This window comes from Aricia agestis, chromosome 11 (genome assembly GCF_905147365.1).
Source record: "Aricia agestis chromosome 11, ilAriAges1.1, whole genome shotgun sequence".
Classification (NCBI taxonomy): Eukaryota; Metazoa; Arthropoda; class Insecta; order Lepidoptera; family Lycaenidae; genus Aricia; species Aricia agestis.
The window spans coordinates 2704703-2728584 of NC_056416.1; the positions used below are offsets into that span (position 1 = coordinate 2704703).

Sequence of the window (23882 nt, forward strand, 5' to 3'; positions counted from 1 at the left end):
AGCTTTAATTTCTATCCTATTATTCTTAACTTAATATAACTTAATTTCGTAATAAACAAGACTATTAAAGTAATTCGTTTATTGCGCAGATTTAAATCTCAGAACCGTACATACTTACATATTTCCGGGATTTACTAGAGATTGATGTAGATTGTGGACCCTTTACTAGACACTTTTATGTAGTAAAGGATTTGGTTATATCTATATCACAAAACTATTAAAATCGGTTCATCTGTTAGAGCGTAAAGAGGCAATAGCTAGAGTCTAGAACTCTAGACGGACAAACAGGCATACTCATATTTTTGCACTGATAATAATAGTATGGATATAAGTAAGTACCAATAAAAGAATAAACATAAAATTGACTCACCAATTAACCACCGCAAAAGGAAGTGGTCATTGTGTTCAGGTTTCAGGACGTCCTTTACACTCCTTCTGAACTGAAACAATAAAAGAAACATCGTTAAAAATATCAATAATAATAATTAAAAACCATCTTGATACTTGCACTGATGGCTTACTGTAAACTTAACGGAAGAATAGAGGGTGTTTGATATTCTATTTGCCACCAGGTGCCGCTATTTAGGCTTAGGGTCTATCGTGTCAAATTGCTGTCATAATATGTCATGTGTAGACATCGGATTATATGCGCGATCAAAGTGACGAAATATGCATGCAAATATGCACGCAAAATAGCCGAAATATGCACAAAATATGCACAATCAAAAGTCACTTAAGTATTATTAAAATTTATTGCTTTTTTAAGAGTTTGCCCGGTAAATAAATGCGCCAAAATTCAGAATTTCATCAAATCCAGGATTTTTCGTTTCTCATACAGTACCAATAATTTTCTACCAACATTTTCCGATTGAAATCTTAGTGCCCATGGAAGCCTACTTTTTTCTAATGTTGCCAATTACAAAGTAAAATGTTGTTTACAGAAATATAATATAGTACCTATCGGATGAATTGCGAAAACCTCGGAAGTTAATAAGGATAAGGCCACATATATTTGAAGTATTTATTTTGATTTTTGATCGATCGTACCTCTATTTCGTGACATCGGTGTGTATTATGATAGCTACTTTGGAGACTACGAGGGCATAAAACGACTGAAATATGCACTAACGGCTAAAAAGTGTCATTATATGCATTTGCATATGCTAGTATGCAAATGCATATATGTAATCCGATGTCTAGTCATGTGCCACGATAATATGCCTATTTGACACGATTGGGCCTTAGGGTACATAGTGGCACCAGGGTGGAAAATAGAAATCAAACACTCTCATTAAATAGCTCTTCAGGGACGAGAGGAAATTCTAAAGGCATTGCAGTAGCATAGTAACGCTTGCCGCTCCGTAGACCGTAAGGAAAGCTTATCATTGCATCGGTACATTTCATGAGCATATAATTGTTTTGATCACCCACAAGATTTTCTAAAAGTGGACACTCGTTCGATGTAGTTTAAATAACTAGGTCTAGAATTTAAAAATCAATACAACCAAACAAGTGCCTTTGTGCACTCTCTTCATTTTATTATGTTCTTTATTTTATGTGTGTGTTTGTAACTGTGATGTGCGCAATAAAGTATATTCATTCATTCATTCATTCATTCAAACAAAGGACCTAACACAAACGTGGACTGCCTATTTGATTAAGTAGCATAACTAAATTATAAATAACTTACCTAAATTATAAATAACACAGGCCCTTTAGCCATGACGTTTTCTTTATCGTTTCTTTATAGAATCGCCAATCAAAATGTATAGAATTGATATTACACGTCAATTCTATAATATCTTATAAGTCAATTCCATACAGTTTGATTTTTATAAAGAAAAGATAATTAAAACGTCTTAACTAAAGGACTAGGTCCATTTCCGATTAATAGGAGAGAGCTGACATTGGCATGTAGAAAATGACAACATGGCCCCACGTCACAGCGCGTGTGACGCGTGGAATAACTTCAAACGGTTGCCTGGCGACCGCATTGACAAATCAGTTGCAAAACGCTTGTGAAACTCAATCTCAATGGAAGGCGATAACGTTTCGAATTTCAGCGCGGATGGCGGGCAGGACAACGTCGGGCTGCCCAGGATTGTGATGGTCACAGAGGGTTCCGATACTTCCGCATCCTCCCCCTCCTCGACATCCTCCGAGGAGGACAACTGGGCCGACCTCATCAAGTCCTCAGACATCCCGCCAGAATACTGGCACATCCAAAAGCTGGTGAAATACATGAAAGCCGGCAACCAGACCGCAACCATGGTAGCCTTGTCATGCCTTAAGGACTATGATCTAACGATTGAGGTTAACCAGCGAGCGATACAGGAGATTGGAGGACTGGAACTACTCGTTAACTTGCTGGAGACGAGAGATCTATGCTGTATTTTAGGTAGCTTAGCTGTCTTAAAGGATATCACTCCAAATATAGATATTAGGAAGAAGGTAACAGATTTGGGAGCTATACCGCTCCTGGTGGGACTCCTGTCGGATCCGGCGAGAGATGTGCAAATTCTGGCTGCAGAAACCGTTGCGAATTTGGGCCGGATACGCAAAAGCAGAAAGTTTTGTCGAAAGTTTGGTGGGATCCCGAAACTGATCGACTTGTTGGACATTAAGGAGAGGTGAGGTGTTCTAAGGTCCTTTATGACATGTTGTTAAAATCAAAGTATTATTCCATTTATAAACGTTGCCTTGAAAATATTTAAAGGGTCAGAAATTTTTAATGCTTAGTTCCTTATATGTATATTCGAATTCAGATGATGGCATTACAATAATTAATTTTCAATGTCGTTCATAGCTATGTTAACAATTAACATCAAATAAACATACTTTGATATTATTTACCAGATATAGTATAATATACAGTGTGTAACAAAAATAAGTGATAATACTTTAGGGTGTGTAAGTGTTGTGTAGTATTATCACTTATTTTTATTACATCCTGTATATTATTGCTTAATTTATTTATAGTAGGTATCTTAAGTAATATCTCTGCAACTAATTTTATTCAGTTTTAATTCTTATCTACACATTTAATGTAGTAATCATTATATAAACGTAAATATTTATAGAAAAAAGGTTAGCGCGAACTCAAGGATTTCTCTAACATCCGCATAACGGAGAATTTTTTACAAGTAACTAACCTAACCTAACCTTTTTCTTAAGCTTAACTGAAGGAGCATACGTACAAAAAATATAAACAGACGAACATAAAATATTAATAACATCCCGTTATCCCGTCTGATCACTGATCTAGCCCATCTGCCACGCTCACCTCACTAATGAGATCTTTTTCTTTAACACGGGGAAATGTTTTGTGCATCCCCGGCGGATTGGGGACATCGGCTGGGGTATGTGGGACTCTCCGAGGATCTCGAGATCGAGACCCACTAAAACCTAATGCTCCACTCCCCGCTTAGGCATAGTTACGAGCACGATCAACCGACCACAACTCTACCGACGCTTGTCCGCGTCTCAGACTCAGGCTTTTCTAGGCCGCCCGCGGGGTGGCTGAGAAAAGGCCACACGGGGGCTGCGATGTGCAGAAGCACCATGAACATCACGGCTCTCTCTGTGACTCGGTGCAATGGGAATCGGTATCCCTATACAGTATACTGCCACCCCGAGTACAGTAATGAGACCTAAGACTCGAAAATTGAGTCTTACCCATTTTGCTGAGTGATCCTTAAGTTAAACGCGGCCTAGTGTACCAGCGCCTAGAAGATGTCAAAATCAAGGTCTAAGCTAGTGTTTTCAAGAGTGATTTTTTTCTTTAATGTAATATTTTCATTTCGGAATCATCTTGAGTCTTGGCATTTACACAAATTCCCACAGAACTCGAAACAACATATTTTTGTTTCTTAGATATCTCATCACACCCAGAGAAGAACTGACCCTAGATGAGCTTCAATTCTTGGACATAGCGCGGGCTGGTGCAAAGGCGTTATGGTCCATGTCATACTCCCAAAGGAACAGGGAGGCTATGAGGAAATTTGGCATGATTCCATTGATCGCGAGGGTGTTGAAGACCATACATTTGGACGTGGCGGTGCCAGCGTTTGGCCTGTTGCAGATGTGTGCCAACGAAACGTCATTCCAACTGGCTATTCAGACGGAGAAGATGGTGCCGGATTTGATCAAGCACTTGGGGAATGAAGACAAGGATTTAAAGGTATGGGAGGATTTTTACGGCTAAGGTGCGGATTGTTCAATTCAATTAGGTATGATTTTAAATCAGAAACAATCTTTAAATTGTTGGTGGGTTTATGCGCATAACAGCATTGAACAGTTCATGAAACTGCAGGACAATTCACAAATATACAGTGTGTAACAAAACTAAATGATAATACTTTAGGGTGTGTATGTGTCACTTGTATAGAGTTCACTGTGAAAGTTACTTTAATAATTTTTTCCATAAAAAGGGTAAAAATAAAGTTGCTTTTTCAGGGCTGCTGCTTTCACAGAGAACTTTATAATGTTAAGAAAACCCTTAATACGAGTACCTAAGAGGAAGGTTAAATACAGAACCTCTTTCAATAAATAACAAAAAATAAAAAATAGAGTCGAATTAGGGCCGCTAGAATAAAGTCTAAGGATTTTTAAGAAATTGAAAAATGTTTGAATAATTTTATGTAACTTTAAGCTTTCCAAATATGATAAGTGGTTTTTAGTTTTCTTAATCTTTAGAGATTTAGGAAAAAAAGTAGGGTCAAATGTTCAACAATGAACCAGTAGTACACAGTTAACCACCGCTATATTTTTAAATTTAAACGTTATTCGAACGCGTTCACTGGTCACACTGAACGCCGACCGACACCCCTCTCCCCCGCACCAGTCGGCGGCGAGCTCACGCGCAAGACGGCTGCGTGACGAGCAATTCGTCATAAACTAGTGGCAAAAGTTGAAAAAAAAAGTAAGTATTATTTAGTTTTACATATTTCTGTTGCATATTGCAAAATTATTAATAAGTTACTCGTAGCTATATAGCTATGTTCATTGGCTTGCTTTTGATAATAAAAGTGATCTCGTAGTGATATTTTTTCATAACGTTTTCATAACTTATAAATATTGACGCTAGGGTGTTCTACAGTTAACCATGTTCATATGTTCAACAATGAACCACGGTTCATTGTGTACCAGCTATTGGCTCATTGTGTACATACATGATTGGAGTAGCTGATATCAAATTTTGTTTGTTTTAGATGGGTCGAGTTAAAGTAAATTCACGAAAAAAGGGAGGACATAGTGAAGAATCAATGAGGAAAGCCATAGACTTAGTTAAGGCAGGTATGAGCATTAGAAATGCAAGTAAAGAATGCCACGTCAGTTACCCAACAGTACGAAGGTATGTTGCTATGAGCAAATTAAACCCAGAAATACAGCGAGTAACTCCAAATTACGAGGTTAATGCAATTTTTACACGAGAAGAAGAAGGTTATTTAAAAGAATACATTGATTATAGTGCTCAAATATTTTATGGCCTCTCTTCAAAAGACTGTCGTCGTGTCGCATATCAAATGGCTAAAATCAATAAAAAAACATACCTCCATCATGGACTGCTGCAGAAATGGCAGGAGTTGAATGGCTTCGATCATTCAAAAAAAGACATCCAGAGTTATCTTTGAGAAAACCAGAAGCCTGTAGCATTGCTCGAGCTACTGCTTTTAACAAACACACCGTTGGAAAGTTTTTTAGCAATTTAAAATCTGTAATGCAGAGACATCTTAGCTTTTCTGATGGCACTAGACTATATAATTTAGACGAAACATCAACCACAACTGTACAAAGGCCAGGAAAAGTTTTGGCACGTAAAGGCATGAACGTCGGAAAAGTTACTAGTGGTGAAAGGGGAACTTTAGTTACAACATGCTTTATTGTAAGCGCGACGGGACAATCTTTACCACCAGCAATGGTTTTCCCACGAAAGAAATTCCAGCCGCATATGTTATCTGGTGCACCATCGGGCACGTTGGGTTTGGCCTGCACCTTCTGGATGAATGCTGAACTATTTTTAGATGTTATGAAACATTTTATTAAGCATACATCAGCATCTAAAGATAATCCAGCCCTTTTAATTATGGACAACCACGAAAGTCATCTTTCAATTGAGGCTCTTGATATGGCAAAATCTTCTGGTGTTACGATCCTAACTCTTCATCCACACACAACAGCAAAGCTGCAGCCTCTTGATGTTGGTTTGAATGGCCCATTTAAGACCTACTACAATGCAGCACTGGATTCGTGGTTATTGAGAAATCCAGGGCGCCCTATAACCATCTACAATATTGCTGAGTGTGTTAGTTCTGCTTATTTAAAAGCAATGACTCCTGTGAACATTGTAAACGCTTTTAAAAAATGTGGCATTTTTCCATTTGATGAAAATATTTTTACTGATGAGGATTTTTTGCCCAGTACCGTAACCGATAGACCACAAATTCCTCTAGTACAGGAAGGTGAGATTTCTCGCATGGACTTAGTGACTGACAATGTAACTGAAGAAAGACCTACATCGCCTTCGATACTTACAGAACCGGCACTCGAGGATATGTCAGCTCAGTCGGTTGAGTTTAATAATATAACACCCCCATTTGTGACATTTACTTCACGTACTCCTTCACCAGTTCCAACAACGAGCCACTTTATCTCACCCATGCAGTTTATGCCACCTATTAAAGCTAAACCTCGCGATTCAAAAAAAAGAACTCTAGGTAAAAGCATGATAGCAACAGACACGCCAGAGAAAGAAGCTATTTCACTGAAGAAGAAGAAAAGAGACATTAGAGATATAAAAAAGGTAAAGAAAAATGTATTTACAGAAAAAAAATCCCTCAAAAAGATTAAAAAGAAAGTTTTAAATAATAACATGGAAGAAGATGACACATCAGACGATGAAGAATTTGTGCCCAGTGGGTCATCGTCTGGAGGTGAAGAATATTTGTATGACGATGAAAATGATATTATTACCTTAGATTATAATTTTAAACCATTGCCAAGAGACCCAAAAGTAGGAGAATTTGTCATAATATTGTTTTCATTAAAAAAAGGCACTGTTTACTATGTTGCTAAAATATTAGAAATTATAGACGACAATGATGAGGATACAGATTTTTTCGTAAGTTTCTTAAGACTTAAAAATAGGCTACGACAAACTTTCTGGGAACCCATTATACCTGATATGTCAGGAATCCAAATAAAAGACATTAAATACATTTTGCCAAAACCTAAAGTAATTGGAAGCAGCCGTAGACAAGCTACATTTTCTTTTGACGTAGATATGTCACAATTAACATTGCGTTAAATTTTTCTTGTTTTATTATTTTTATGTTGATTATTTAAATCATGACAAGACTGATTAACGTGCCAACACTAAAAAACTTTTAAGTAAGACCAATCGATCTCTTTTAATAATAATTTAGAATTAAGATATTATGTTTTGTAACCATTAAGAATAAGGTTTTGTTATGTTTTTATTCAGAAATCTAAAATTTATTGAAACTTGTTTTCATTACAAAGTTTAAAATGTTATTAGGTATACTCTATTTTGATAAAAAACACTTTCCTAAGAAAATAAAGACTGATTGTTTAACGTTTTGTTTTAATATATCCTTTTTAATAATAGTAAATTACTATATGGTTCAATGTGTACTTTATGGTTCATTGTAGTACACCCCCCCGGTTCATTGTGTCCTATGGGATGGACACAATAAACCAAATCTTTTTTTTTAAAAAAAGGCTATTTTTCTCCGTTAATAGTAATTAAAGAATAATTTACCATATTCCAATACTTAGCCAAATAGTAACTATTCTCACTTAAACACATAAGCATACTTTATTGAAAAAAAAATTGAAGTTATGATGGTTGGAAATTTTGGTGGTTCATTGTTGGACAGGTCACCCACCCTACTTACTTACCATTTTTATGTCAGGTGCATTTTTAAAATAAGTAATACTTAGGTATATTGAGTTTATTTATAAGTATAATACCTATGCATATTTCGACATAATAAAGTATAAGTAAGTTGTAATATCACGGAAATCTCAAATGAATAAAGCATTTAATATTATTATCATGAATCATGATATTTTATAAATGCAATAATCGGTTCAGCGGAATACGTCTTTGTATGGAAAAACAGTGCTAGCTGTTTTTCCATACAAAGACGTATTCCATTGCGTATTCCCCAATTTACTCCCAGCCCCCGTAGACAAGTGGCAAAACGCTTACGCTAACGCTAACGCTAGCGCTACAAAATGTATGGATTTGACATTAGTATTCGCTAGCGAAGCGATGACTTATGTCAAATCGCATACATTTTGTAGCGCTTGCGTTAGCGTTAGCGCTTTGCCACTTGTCTACAGGCCCTGGACAATATTGTGTCTAGACAAATGAATTTTTTTATACAATAAGTATTGGGATCTGTTAAAGCTATGCCTCTACGTTAGATATTTTTTTAATTTACTTATAAATAAAAAATATGACCGTTCACTAATCGCAGTAGAGGTTAAAAAAAAATTAGATAGGCTCTATTTTGAAGGAGGATTTGAGGACTACGTTACCTCGATTTACTGCATCTGTTTTATCACAATACCTACACGTGCCGGCGCAGCCGCAGGGTGAAGCGCAATGGCGATAGTCTTTTTAGGGTTCCGTACCCAAAGGATAAAAACGGGACCCAATTACTACTTCTTCTTCTTTTTGAAAATGGCTCCTTGGTGAGTTGCCAATGTCAGAGTGAATGGCGAGACTCTGTGTTGAAGAAGGTCTAATGACTAAACAAGTGTACGGTTTACTTATTTAAAAACGAAGTCTGTTGAGAGACCCAATTACTAAGACTTCGATGTCTGCCCGTCTGTCTGTATGTCATCAGGCTGTATTTCAAGAACCGCTATAGCTACACTTCTGAAATTTTCACAGATTGTGTAAGTATATCTGTTGCCGCTATAACAACATACAAGAAACGTGATTTTTTTGCCCTTTTTTGCTTATAATCAATAATGGTAACAGTTCAGCACTTGAAATTTTCACAAAATCCTTAATTATATTATTTGTAGGTACTTTAATAAATAATTAATAATAAAACTAAAATAAAGTAAATATTTAAGGAAAAAACACAATTTTTGTCTACTTTCACTCTATACCGGTACGGAACCCTTCGTGCGCGGGTCCGACTCGCACTTAGCTGATTATTTTTTAAATTCTACTGCACCCGCGTTACCTTCAGAGTGCAAAAACTTAGTAAAACACAAAGTGAATTTCCAAAACAGTGTACAATACCTGAAATTAACACTGTGGTGATAAAACTAAACAATCATTTATTATCAGTTGATTACGCAGTTTCAACATTCGGCAACACAATCGTAGAAAACAATAGGAGGCTCCAAAAATATGCTTTTGTAAATAACTAATAGAATATTGACATCCAAATCTACAATCCAAAAATATATTTAAAATATTATATTATACAGCTCTGCATAGTAGCTCCTTTTTTGGAAATCGGAAGAAACAAAATACATATTATTTATTAACAAAGATTAAAAAAACCGCCAAAATACAAAATCCACAAAAAACCAGGAGACCGAGGTCATGCAGTATATTTGCAAGTTTTTTTCATTTTTAAGATAAGTTATTATTACTTTAGTATATTGACCCTAACAAATTAACAATAGCAAGGAAACTTTATTGCCTAATTGGGGACATTATTACAATTTAATTTAATTTAATATGACTCAAGTAATTAGGGTTTTATTTTATTATATTCAAAACAGAAATTAAAATTAAGCAGAATAATAATAATTATTACATTAGTAACTAGTAAGTATGTAGAATTATTTACATTTTAATCAAAAATTATTATTGATGTCTAAAGGTGGGCACTGACCAACGATACGAGGTGTAATGTAAAAGTTATGGCGGCTCTCGACATAGGCGAACGCGTTGGCCAACGCGTCTGCAGACGCCCAATGTGTAGAACGGGCGTTCGCGCGTTGGCCAACGTCTAAATACCTACGGCCAACGCGCGAACGCCCGTTCTACACATTGGGCCAACGCGTCTGCAGACGCGTTGGCCAACGCGTTCGCCTGTGTCGAGAGCCGCCATTACACAGCGAGCGAGCGATTCGTGCTTGCTGTGTAACAACTGTACCCGTAGTAGGTACCCGTAAGTGACGTAACACGACGTACCAACTGACTACTGACTGCACGAATGCTCGCTGTGTTACATTACATTACACCTCGTAACGTTGGTCAGTACCTTTAATTTTTTATTCAGACGCACTGCAGCCTGGCCATCTACAAATGTGCCAGCGATCCCGTCACCAGAGAAATGATTCGTGACGCTGGAGGCTTGGAGCTGCTGGTAAAAGCAGCTGCTGATGACACTAACAGACCCAACAAACCCCTCCTAGCTGCCGTCACGGGGGCGCTGTGGAAGTGCGCCAACAGTGAGATCAGCGTGAAGAAGCTGGACCAGCTCGAAGCGGTGCCCATTTTGATAAAGCTTCTGGATGATGAGAACGATAATGTCCTTACGAATGCAGCGGGCGCGCTAGCGGAGTGCGCGAAGCTGCCGCCTAATAGAGATAAGATAAGGATCAACGGCGGTATACCTATGTTGGGTTAGTTATATCAAGTAACGTGTTTAACCTTTGGTTTTTTTTTATCCATAACCGAAAATTTGAAGATGACAATGGGCATTGTCCAAAAATACTCACATGTACTTTTTATATTTTTTTTCGTTAAAATAGGGTATTTTAAGAATATAAATTAACTAATTTTGAAATTCATTGGCTAGTTTTTTCTCAATAATTTTTTAAAGTTTCGCTCTAACGTCATCATCGATTGACCTCTGCATATGTTTTAAATTTCCTTTCAATCTTATTTATAATGGCTGGTTCGTCAAATGCAAGTTCTCATTATGTGAAAGCTGATACGAGTAGCTTATCAAAAGTTCGAAACGTAATGTTGGTCGAATTTATTGCTAATTTAACGCCATTGAAAGTCAAACAAAGGTTAAACGTATTTGTTCAAAAATATAAGTAACTAATGGGTATTTTTTTCGTTTATATACAGAAAAACGATCACTGACCTTATTCCTCGAAATGTTTTTGTAATGAGCAACATTAAAAAAAAATGGACAATCCCCATTCATACTTTCAGAAAAGTAAGGAATAAGAGCCAAATATTTTTTGGAAAACTATTCTCACTTATAAAAAGGCTGATGTAAGGGTTTGTTCATCCGCGTACCCAGTAACAAATCAATAGGTCCAAATTAGCGTCTATTGATTTCTTAGAAGTCATATTTACGTCTTTAGACGTAAATATAACTTCTATTCACCCAACTTTGTCTCTTTCAGTACACCACCTGAGCAACACCCACAAACCGCTTCTAGAAAACGTACCACTGGTCCTAATGGAATGTGCGAAAGACGAGAAATGCATGAGCGAGATAGATGAGTTAGACGGGGTTCGGCTCATCTGGTCTTTGCTGAAGAACGACTCGAAGAAAGTCCAGACGAATGCTGCTCTAGCCCTAAGCCCCTGTGTCCAAAACGCCACGGATTCTGGTGAAATGGTCCGATCTTTTGTTGGGGCGTTGGAACTGACGGTGGATCTTCTGGACTCGGATGACCACAATGTCCTGTCTGCCGTGTGTGCAGCTATTGCTACAATAGCGAGGGATCGGGAGAACCTGGCTGTTATATCGGATCACGGCGTCGTGGCAAAACTGTCAAAGCTCGGTAAGACAAAATCCTTTCAGTTTTATTACTTCAGAATATATTGAAGTATGTAAAACAATATTAAATATCATTTAGGCGGGTCCACACAGAGCGAGCAGATTCGCGAGGCATTCTCCTCGCGCGGCAAATGTCTCGCGAGGCTACTCCCTCTGTGTTTACGCGGCACACGAACGAGCGCGGCAGCTGCTGTCTGCAAACGATTAAGCATTAAGGCCCTGTATTCCCAGAAACTGACGATTTTCTAGATTTAAAAGTGACAGTAGACACAAAAATATCGTAATTTAAATTCTGAAAAAAATATGTGTTAGTTAAGGATCCAACACAGTTAGCGTTGCCATCCGTCCGGGTTTCCCCGGACTTGTCCTAGTTTGAAGGGCGTCCGGGGTGCGTCCGGTCGGTTTTTTGAAAAGTGTCCGGGTGATGAGAGAAATTTAACTTTTAAGTCATGCAGCAACAAACGAAAGATAAAGACTCGCTACGCATACACACGGTTTCTTGTACGGACTTGAGTTAGTCAGATTTTTACAAATTCTTGTTGGAAAAGCAAAAATTGGCAAGACGCTATCGTAAATACTGTTTAAGAGGTGTCCGGGGAAATAACCACATTTCGGCCAAATGTCCGGGAATTTTGTCGTGCCTGACCGGCGAAGGGAATTTGGGTGATGGCAACCCTAAACACAGTGGAATTTATATTCCATTACACAATATCATGAACTTCACTCGATAGAAAAAAATCCCAAAGTTACCTCTTCTTTTAACGAAATTTCCATACTATGTCCAAATTATTTGAAATTTTCAGATAATTTTTGCACTGAATGAAAGACAAAGAATATATCTAGGGCACTTCGTATTTTTGACTCTAATTAATTGATGTATAAAAAAACGACGATCAAAAAACTATAAAATAGCAGGCGCAAAGTGTGTGACTGAAAGGGTACGAGCCGAACCTTTCCTGGACATAGTATGGAAATTTCGTTAAAGAAGAGGTTGGGATTTTTCTCTATCGAGTGAAGTTCATGATATTGTGTAATGGAATACAAATTCCACTGTGTTAGATCCTTAACTAACACATATATTTTTTTCAGAATTTAAATTACTATTGGCGTTCATTTTCAGAATTTAAATTTCTCGAAAATCGTCAGTTTCTGGGAATACAGGGCCTTAAGCAAATCAAAAGACCGACACTCGGTGGCTCGGGCGCTCGGCCGCTCACCCGCAGCAGCACGCGCACACTCCACAGTCCACACGGGCGAGGCACGTCCACACTCCACAGTCCACACCAACCGAGCTGCTTCGCGCAGCGAATGCCTCGCGAGGCTGCTCGCTCTGTATGGACACGCCTAAAAAAACGCGGTATGTTTGATTTTTAGATCACTCTGGTGGAGTAAGGCTTAATGGTAGGTTAGCGATAAGACAACGTCTTATTATGGTAGTTCAACGATCAGGTGGCATGCCCGTGCGCCGGCTTACGCTTACTGTTTGAATTGTAAAGTTTTGCTCAGTATATACATAATTATACAAAAAAATCCGTCTTCATACCCATACAAATTGCCGATCCGGGCATCCGTATGGGTATGAAGACGGCATTTCTTTTGAGTTCCCACTTCCCAGCATTGTTCTCATAGAAAAAGTTGTTCATTTTGACGGGCTCATTTGATGGTTTCAAGGATAACGGTGTTTACACTAACACACTGTATATAATTATGTATATTGTACACATATATCTAGGAGCCTTAAAACTTGTGCCGTAATTATTACGACCACATAGAAACTCCAAGATGCAATTACTCCGAAGTCTGAACTGATTCTAGCTTTGTGATTTTCCTAGACGTACTTAATTCGTACCTTCACGGGACTCAGATGAATTATTGGCGTTGATTATTACTATACTATATAATTATTATGAGACGATTATTATGTAGAGTTGGTTTCTAGGTTGCATTTCAGAGGCGTTATATTGAAATGGCTGCTATCATGACGATTACCGTCCAAACCATCATCATCATCATCATCTGTGTAGTTTCTAATTAGGTTTCTGTCGTTCTATGAGCTTATTTATACAGAATGTTATAAAACAAAGTGATAATACTTAAGCGTGTATACGTGTTCCTTGTAGAGAGTTCACTGTGAAAGTAGCAGCGCTGAAAGACCAAAATTTTTTTCACTTTTGTATGGGGAAACTCGTGACGCTCGGGCCCTTGCCCATACAAAAGTGAAAAAAAATTGTCGTCTTTCAGAGCTGCTACTTTCACAGTGAACTCTCTACAAGGAACACGTACACACCCTAAAGTATTATCACTAATTTCTGTTACACACTGTATAGTACTTACTAGCTGACCCGGCAAACGTTGTTTTGACATATAAATAATTCAAAAATTAAAATAGATGTTAATTTTACCCCGAAGGGGGTGAAATAAGGGTTGAAAGTTTTAATGAAAGTCCGTCATTTCTTGAGTTAGAAACATGAACCATTTACCGACTTCCAAAAAGGAGGAGGTTATATGTTCGGCTGTGCAGATTTTTTTTATTCACTTTTGTGTGGGCAAGCGCAAGAACTAAGTAAAACCCTACAAGAGCCCTGAACTCCTTGACATTTGAAACAACATTGAAAATCGTGTTCACATTTTCATCTCACGAGTCACGTGTTTTCGTAGTGTTCCGTAACATTTTTTTTGTACGGCCCCACTTCCCTTCCCTCTATGATTAATATTATGTAGTTGTACGCTATAAGGATAAAATATTATTAATTAATTACCAACTAATTATACTCGAAAATAGCGAGTAAGCTAGTTATAAAATTTGTTTTAAACAAATATTTTGGAATATAAACTATACAATGTAGCAATGAATAATTTTAATGACAATCTAAATTGAGGTAAAATATTATACTAAGCCATAACGTGTAAGTATTTTAATTGTAGCTTCTTAATAGCTCAAATTGAAACACTAAAATCTAAATACTAGCTGCAATACCTAGTTATTGTTCTCAGTACTAATTAAGCAGTAGGCACTAAGCACCGATTGTAATCTTTTCAACTAAATAAATTTTTGTGTTGTAATCTGAATAAAAGAAGTACATAATGAAGATATTGCAAAATGCAACTTCCTGAGTGATAATTATAATATTAATTATATTTTAGCTCGCTCACTTTTAATTTAAAATGTTGACTTCCGTATTGCGTGATTGTATTTCCCGTTTAATTTTTGGAAGACCAAAAATCTGTGGGGCCAATTTTGTTACAATTTGATTATTGATTATTATTCAGTTGTTTGAGCTATACATTAGTTTGTTATAAAAAATACATGCTACAACTCTTTTCCCTACATCCTATAATAACCTCGGCCTCAAATTACGGAACACAATGTATCTTCGATCTCCGTTCGATTGTTAGCGCAAGGGCTCTTATCATCTGCTCTACATCTATTATAATGACAGATGTACAGTTACGTTCAAAAGTCCAGTAGCAATCGAACGCAACGATAGCGTCAACACTTAACGTTACTTGTGACCTTTTTCCATAAAGACAATTCACACACACACATACACTTTGTTTGTCTGTATATTCATATCGTCAATTTCGTGTCAACACGCGAGTACTGCCGTGGCCCAGTATTGTCTGCGACGTGGGGCGCGACGTGTTCGGAAGTCGTCCTCGGAACCTCCTGTAGACGACTCCAATCGGCCAGAACTCCTCCTTCTCGAAAGTCGGTAGATAGTGCGTCGGGACTCTCTCACGTTTTATATATTATAGATGCGTCATGATTTACCACCAATATTTTCCAGTTTCCACCACGGACGATCACCTGCGCGCGAGCCTCGGCGTCGCTATAGCCTACTGCTGCGACTGGGCGCAGAACCGCCAGGAGTTCGGCAAGAGGGGGGCGATCACCCCCCTCGTCAACTACATGACCTCACGTGACCCCATAGTGCACAGGGCCACGGCACTCGCGCTCTATCATCTGTCGTTCTACTCCATCAACTGCGTTACCATGCATGCGGTAAGTGTAAGTTATATGCATGCATTTATAGTTTTAGAACTCCCACACATACTTGCGGGTACGTGCGAATTCGCATTTCGCATCGCAATGTCACTTTTAGTATGAGTTTTGTCGCAGATATTTGCGATGCGATGCTAATTAGCAGGTTTGTGTGGGAGCCCATAACTAAAGATGTGCTGAATGGGAATCTGGCTATTTTTTTCCGTTATCGTAAATCCAAAGGGGTTTTCGTGCCTCGAAAGGTTTCATCCTTAAGTCCCGCGACGTAAAAACAACCGTCAAACGGAACCTACTTTGAGAATTGGGTCCTACATAGAGAATACGCTAGATGGTCCCCCGGCTTTGTAGACACCAAAAATACGGAGGTAAGCCGTACATGCGATAGATGACAGTCTACAGATAATAGAACATTAATAAGGCCATTTACCCGAAACTTTTTCATTTTTGCTTCGTTATAGAATCGCCGATCAAAATGTATGGAATTGACATTAGACGAGTCGAACGTCAACGTCATAATAACGAATGCTTATGTCAATTCCATACATTTTCATCGGCGATTCTATAACGAAGCGAAAACAAAAATATTTTGGCTCACCCCCCTGGGCTATAAAGGGGTCAGTGTTCTACGCCATGTTTCGGAGTTCATTCAAAAATCAAAATATTATTCCTCTCGTCTGTCAAGCGCCCAAAATGGGCGCCAAAAAAATATAAGCCAGCTTGTATTGTTTCTCTCCTTGTTACATTTCTTACAACGTTAACAATAAAACAGAGATGCAAATAAAAAGCCGCTAACATTAGTGTGGGCCGTAAACATAATCCATTTTTGTGATGATTTTTAAGAGGAGTCCACACCGCCCTTTTTTCCATACAAACGTTGTCCCCTGTTTCCTCCCTGGATAGTGGATAATGCTAGTAGAGTTATAATTTTTTTCCTGAATATCTACGGCCACTAATACAATGTCCCTATGTTTTCTTTTTTTTCATAATTTAATTATTAAATAAGATATGAACGTTCAAAAACCCAAAAAAATGGCCAGATTTTCCGCTGTGTTCAAACATCCAGAACAGTATTGGCTAGATTATACAAAAAAAAAAAACATAGGAACACAGCTCAAGCCTTTCTTTAATCTTTAATCTAATGAAAAAAGTACTTAAATCAGTTAAGTTTTGGAGAAGGAATCAGGGGACAACGAATCGTTGATTTTCTGCAGTTGTCTCTATCGCGTTCTGCGGTATAGGCTCAAGGTAAGGGAGACAGCTATAGATATTACGCGTACTTTTTTTTCATTTCTCTAGCCCCTGGTGTATCCTCTTAATGAGTGTAAGTAATTAGAAATTGATTTTTTTTAAATGGCGTGACAGTTAAGCTAATATACAGGGTGTAACCAAAATAAGTGATAATACTTTAGGGTGTGTACGTGTTCCTTGTAGAGAGTTCACTGTAAAAGTAGCAGCGCTGAAAGACCAAAAATTTTTTTCACTTTTGTATGGGGAAACTCGTGACGCTCGGGCCCGATAAATCGATCTAGCTGGGAATCATTTTTAGAAAATTCTTTTTATTCGTGTTTTATCGATAATCGATAAACTGAAAAATATGACTCTTCCTGACATCTATTGGCGAATAATAATACTATTTTGTGAGCAACTAATTGCTTTAAGGACACAACAACAGCTAAAGCTATTCCAGCAGATGGCGTTGTTAAGTAGCACGAAGTCAAGGAGTGTTCATCCAGGTACTTTTATCTATACTTATAAAATTACATATCCTGACTGACTGACTGACTGATTCATCATCGCTGAGCAAAAACTGTAAAAGTTACAGCCACGAAATTTGGTGAGTAGGGTTGTTTTATTAAGTAGACACCCACTAAAGAAGGAATTTTGAAAATTTTACCCCGAAGGGGGTGAAATAAGGGTTGAAAGTTTTAATGAAAGTCCGTCATTTCTAAAGTTAGAAACATGAAACTTTATTTTTGGGTTACTGATTAAAAATGAATGGATACATATTTAAGCGTTTTTGGAAATTCTACCCCCAAGGGGGTGAAACTGGGGTTGAAAGTTTGAATGAAACTTCGTTATTTCTTGAGTTAGAAACATGAAATTTTATGTTTGGGTTACTGATTAAAAATGATTGGATACATGTTTAAGCGTTTCTGAAAATTCTACCCCCAAGGGGGTGAAATAGGGGTTGAAAGTTTAAATGAAAGTCCGTCATTTCTTGAGTTAGAAACATGAAACTTTATTTTTGTGCTACTGATTAAAAATGAATGGATACGTATTTAAGTGTTTCTGGTAATTCTACCCCCAAGGGGGTGAAATTGGGGTAGAAAGTTTCAATGAAAGTCCGTCATTTCTTGAGTTAGGAACATGAAAGTTTATTGACGTTTGCGTTTGACGTTTGCTTAAATAGGGTCCGTTTTTACCCTTTGTATAAGGAACCACAAAAACAAAAAGGAGAAAACTATCCATCTTTGTTATTATACTATGTTAACGCGGATGAAGTCGCGTGCAACAGCGCAGGCAATAAGATATAGGTCTATCAGGAAATGATTGATGCCAAATGTGGATGACAGTTTTTCAAAAAATATCCTTGATCAGTGGATAAATTTTTACATTTAAGCCGCTATAAGGAAAAAAAAGGTTCAAAATGTTTTATTCCAATCACCCCGGTATTGCTAGAGTCAATTTATTAATTTATTTTCTCAATTTTTGCGATCAGATTTTGGTAGTCCTATGCTTATTTTTTTTTATCTAAATAAAACAAATCTATTTTTTATTTAGATTTAAAAAAAATCATTCACTATTACTATAATAGTGAATGAAGAAAAGTATTTTGAATAAAATCATGAAGGCTGGCCATTAAATAGCAATTTGGCGTTGATTTATTTTGGATGTGGCCGATTATAAAAACGTGCACACAAAAGACTTTTAAACAAGTGTTCTCATATTTTTATTATTCTCAATTTTTTCTCGTTTTTTGTAATCTTGGCGGTTATTATTTTATAAAATGATTCAATTGTTTTTTGTGATATTTTAACAAGTTTTTGTTATAATAAAACTCAAAAATATAAGTAGGAATTCAAGGCTATTTTTATAATTATATGACAATGTATACCTACTTACAGTTTAATTTAAGTAGGTTTCACAAGTAGATTATGTATAGGTACTAGATATCTCAATTATCTTCAGGATGAAAACTGATATTGACAAGCATTCAAGCTAATCAGAAAAGTGTGAAAGCGTAGTTAAACACTTTAGGAAAGGTACGGATAGAGCAATGGCCTTACGCAGATCCATTAAACGATGACTTAACTTTAACTAAGTAAATTTTAATGAGGAGTTTGACAGGATATCATGGACCTTATATCAAATTTTGTAATTAATTAAGATATTAAATATCTCTAGAGTGCAGCCGTAAGAGCGGTATAATTTAGGGCTCCCATACAAAACTGCGATTTCGCATCGCATCGCAAATATCTGCGACAAAATTCGTAATAAAAATGACATTGCGATGCGAATTCGCACGAATTCGCAGTTATGTTTGGGAGCCCTTGCCCCTTACTAGGGAATGTTATTATTCGACAAATTTACTATTCGAATAATTCGAATATTTTACAAAAGTTTTCGAATAATTCGAATATTATTCGAATAATTAAAAAAAAATGAAAAATGCTGAAAATTCTGAATAAAAGTAACAAAAAGCTCCGTACAACGATGTACAACCTATTTTGTTAATACTATGAAGTAAGCAATTCTTATTTTTGGTTTAATCATCATAAATCTTTGTAAATGACATAGTTAATTTTTATTGTTAAGACCCAATTTCACCAACCTATGTTTGTTAAATCCTAACGAGGCATTACTTAACGGAGCTTAGAAAATTAAACAGACTGTTAAAATACTTATGTCCCACAGTAAAAATTTTACAGCGGATTAGTAAATGCAATGTTAAGTTAAGATTAGTAAATGCAGTGTTAAGTATTATGTATAACAGTGAGCATTTGAAGATGGATGCACCGGTGAACGGACAAACCCTTCAGGTTTTTGTGACACCGAGTTTTGTTCATGTAATATGTATACTCTTGTGAAGAAATAAATAAAAAAAAAAAAAAAAAAGTGAACAACGAGTGAACAACTATCAATTCGTTCATTCTTGTGGCGACGAAATTGCAATGTACAAGATTAATACGACATGTTTGCTGCAATGTGTCACTTTCTTCCATAGTAGTATAATAGTAGATAATGCGACCAAATTAAAATCTCACTGATCGCATATATTTGTTACGCTATAATAGTTCTTCTTAATTTAGCAGGTTAATAATTATTATCTGTCAAAGCTGAAAACATGAATCATATACAAACTTTTATTTACATATTTCGGTTTAGTAATTTTGATACAAGTTAGTATGTTTGCAAAGTGCAATGGAAAATCCGAAGGCTGAATTTTTGACAAAGTGAAAATAAATAATTATTCATAACTATGAAAATAATTAATAATAAGGACGTAGCGGAAACGTGGCGGGAGGACTCAAAAGTCAAAACAGATTCTTTTATTGATATTGCATATTATTGTCTTTGAAAGTTGTAATTTTGACTCATATAACAACCTGTTAAATATTTAACGGACCTCCATAGCAGGAATTAAATTTAACACCGTGTTAGGTGATTTAACATGACATTAGGGCATGGTGGAACGCTCGATAGCTCTAACAGGCCATTAACTGATTTAACAAGCCATTATTTATTTAACATTGCTTGATGAAACTGGGTCTAAACACTTTAAAAATGTATATTTTAAGGTTACAGCTAGGCAATAAAAGAAAGGTTGTAAAGTGTAAACCGTTTTCGATCGTAGCACCTTTTAATTTTCTCATGCTTAGTCTTGCTAGGCAGCAGTTGAAATTAAATAATAATATGAATTATGATATATAGACGTAATGATATCTGTTCATCAATACTAAGTATTACTAAGCAAGCTCACCCGTCTTTTTGATATTTTCGATCCATGTTTACCTGGTTCACCTAGTCGGCTTCACCTGTGTCAACGTGGCTCGAAATTATAAAAAGGGGCCACTAGAAAACTAACACCACAACAAAGAAAAAAATTGCAACAAAGCCCAGGGGGAGGGTGAAACAATCTTAGAGCTGGTGACTTAAGTAACTTGAAGTTTGATAACGCCAATAACATGATATTAAGGAGCCATCGACATTTTTTGATACTGTACTAAATGTTTCAATTATCAGTCGAGGACTGCCGCGGTAAAGCTATTGAATAGCAAATTTTCATCAACTTGTCGAATCATAGATCACATATCGCGAGCTTCAAGCCAGAAGGGCGTATAAAAAATTATATTTTGCATTTTAACTACATATTTTAAAATTCTCAATATTGCACTTACATCTATTCCCTTCTTAAAAATCGAGTTTGTTCTATACAGTGTGTAACAAAAATAAGTGATAAAACTTTAGGGTTTGTACATGTTCCTTGTAGAGAGTTCACTGTGAAAGTATCAGTGCTGAAAGACGAAAAAAAATTTTCACCTTTGTATGGGCAAGGGCCCGAGAGTCACGAGTTTCCCCATACAAAAGTGAAAAAAAATTGGTCTTTCAGTGCTGCTACTTTTACAGTGAACTCTCTACAAGGAACACGTACACACCCTAAAGTATTATCACTTTTTTTATTACATCCATTATACACCCTTCTGGCGTAATACCTCGATCGTGGGAATCGCAGTTCAATCGTTATGCGACAGCCAGGTGCCGCTTAGGGATTGATGGGTTAAAGCCCGTTATCACAAAAAAAATTGAGAAAGCTTGAAAGAAGTCAATGGATACAGATCGTGAGCGACCATTACTGACGATATCGAAATCCATGACTGAAAGGAGTTTATATCTTTATTTGCATGTCTTTAGACCAAATAATGTCTGACACATAGTCAACGGCGACGATGAATGGTCGTATACTCATTAGTTAGACTACACAGACAGATTTATATATTATTATATCATTAAAGATGTAGAATATTCATAAATAATATTATTTTTCTGAAATAAACTTAATTATGTTCTTATTCCATGTTAATTTTATGTTTGATAGCATTTTAAACTAAAATAAAAAATATTTTTACTATTCGAATTATTCGAAAAATAATTTGCCGACTATTCGAATAATAAAATCGTCGAATATTCGAATAAAACGAGTATTCGAATATTCGAATAACATACTCTACCCCTTACTCATAGATGGTAAATTATTCTTGTATCGCATCGCAAATATCTGCGACAAAACTGATACTAAAAGTGACATTGCGATGCGAATTCGCACGAATTCGCAATTATAATGGGAAGCCCTTACTCATGGTAAATTATTTTATTTACAGGCAGGTGTGGTCCAATTTCTGCTGGAGACGATAGGATCCAAGGACCCCGTACTGCAGGAGGCGTCAGCAGGCTGCCTGTGTAACATTCGTAAACTCGCCCTCGCCACAGAGAAGATCAAACTTAAACAATAAACTATAACCCATAAGTTATATTCTGTTACTAGATACTAGATGATGCCCGCAACGCCGTTGCGCCAAAATTCGTTAATCGCGCGGGAACCGTACATTTTTCCGGGATAAAAAGTATCCTATGTCCTTTCTCGGGGCTCAAAGTATCTCCATGCAAAATTTCAGCAAAATCGGTTCAGCGGTTCGCGCGTGAAGAGGTAACAGACAGACAGAGAGACACACTTTCGCATTTATAATATTATTATGGAAGTATGGATTTAAACAATAAAATCATAATTTATTTTACGTGGGAGAGCCATGCTACGGCACGAATGGGCCGGCTCGACCGGAGAAATACCACGTTCTCACAGAAAACCGGCGTGAAACAGCGCTTGCGCTGTGTTTCGCCTAGTGAGTGAGTTTTACTGGAGGCCCAATCCCCTACCCTAATCCCTTCCCTACCCTCCCCTATTCCCTTCCCTTCCCATCCCTACCCTCACGTATTACCCTATTCCCTCTTAAAAGACTGGCAACGCACCTGCAACTCTTCTGATGTTGCGAGTGTCCATGGGCGACGGAAGTTGCTGTCCATCAGGTGACCCGTTTGCTCGTTTGCCCCCTTATTTCATTAAAAAAATATTATCTATAAGTTATTAGTTATATGTAAGTACTTTTATTCTAAAAGAGTATTTCATTGGAGATCAAGACGTACTGTATTATGTAATTATGTTGTAACTTGCATTCCGTCACAAAAAGCGGAAAAAAGATTTGGAAAAAATTACACAACTTAATATGATTTAATGATTCTAATCCAGGGTTTACATTATTCTTATCCAGTATATCCAATCCAGAGATAGAGTATTACTGGAATAATGTACCTATAGGGCACTGGAATGCAGTTCAGTGCATGCAGTGTCCGTTTACATTATTCCAGTAGCAATCCATTATCCAGCACTGGATTGGAATAATGTAAAGCGGCATTATGAGATTAGGGGGCATTCAAAGTTGTGAGTGCATTATAATAAGTCTGATACCAAGAAAAAACCCTTCGTTGGCAGTATTTTACCAAACATCCTTCACCTATACTCCACTCGGGCTAACTTGTCGCTAGCGGTCATTGACTCTCTGTCAAAATTTGTCATTTTCCATATAAAACCACGATTGACAATATCTGACACTTCATTGTCAATCGCGGTTTATATGGAAAATGAGAAGTTTTTGACAGGGAGTCAATGACCGCTAGCGACAAGTTAGCCCGAGTGGAGTATAGTAACTCGTTTAGTCAATATTCTACCGAAAATATACTTTGCCAGCCTATTTTTCTGTTTACCAATTATTTTTATAATTTTATTCACAGAATGTATCTAATTACGAACGCGTAATTTCATTCATAGCTCGTAAACAATTATAGTTTGGTTTTGGGATGAGCCATGACGCAGGTGGATCGTGAGTGGAATATTTTATGTTCTCCATTGTTATATACTATATTGTTTCAATTATAATTGGGAGATAATTGTTTTACACAAAAGGATATGTCTTAAAGTAGAGAAGCCTATATGTTATATCTTTAAACGAGCAATTCTTGTATATACAAGAACACAATAATTATATACAAGATGATTTTGAACACATTGTCCAAAATCATCTTAA

The 23882-nt window shown here is 36.8% G+C and overlaps 2 protein-coding genes across 2 annotated transcripts in view; one reads left to right on the plus strand and one right to left on the minus strand.

Moving 5' to 3' along the window:
* The window catches only part of LOC121731923 (SEC14-like protein 2), a 67976-nt gene that overhangs the window by 24987 nt on the left and 19107 nt on the right, over positions 1-23882 (minus strand). Inside the window, exon 2 of the mRNA XM_042121622.1 lies at positions 371-440. Within this exon, the coding sequence (XP_041977556.1) occupies positions 371-440 (70 nt within the window). The remainder of the gene's footprint in view (positions 1-370; positions 441-23882) is intronic.
* LOC121731921 (armadillo repeat-containing protein gudu) lies at positions 1994-22262 on the plus strand. The gene is made up of 6 exons (XM_042121620.1): positions 1994-2630; positions 3874-4180; positions 10278-10623; positions 11362-11745; positions 15530-15744; positions 22125-22262. Exons 1-6 carry the CDS (start codon positions 2035-2037, stop codon positions 22254-22256), a joined length of 1980 nt encoding a protein of 659 aa, XP_041977554.1. The 5' UTR covers positions 1994-2034; the 3' UTR covers positions 22257-22262.

Bases quoted from the DNA above. Each gene is read 5' to 3' on its own strand.
- LOC121731921 (XM_042121620.1), top strand. From the start codon at position 2,035: ATGGAAGGCGATAACGTTTCGAATTTCAGCGCGGATGGCGGGCAGGAC. The intron at 4,181-10,277 runs GTATGGGAGGAT...TTTTTTATTCAG, and splicing joins ATGAAGACAAGGATTTAAAG to ACGCACTGCAGCCTGGCCAT. The intron at 11,746-15,529 runs GTAAGACAAAAT...AATATTTTCCAG, and splicing joins GGCAAAACTGTCAAAGCTCG to TTTCCACCACGGACGATCAC.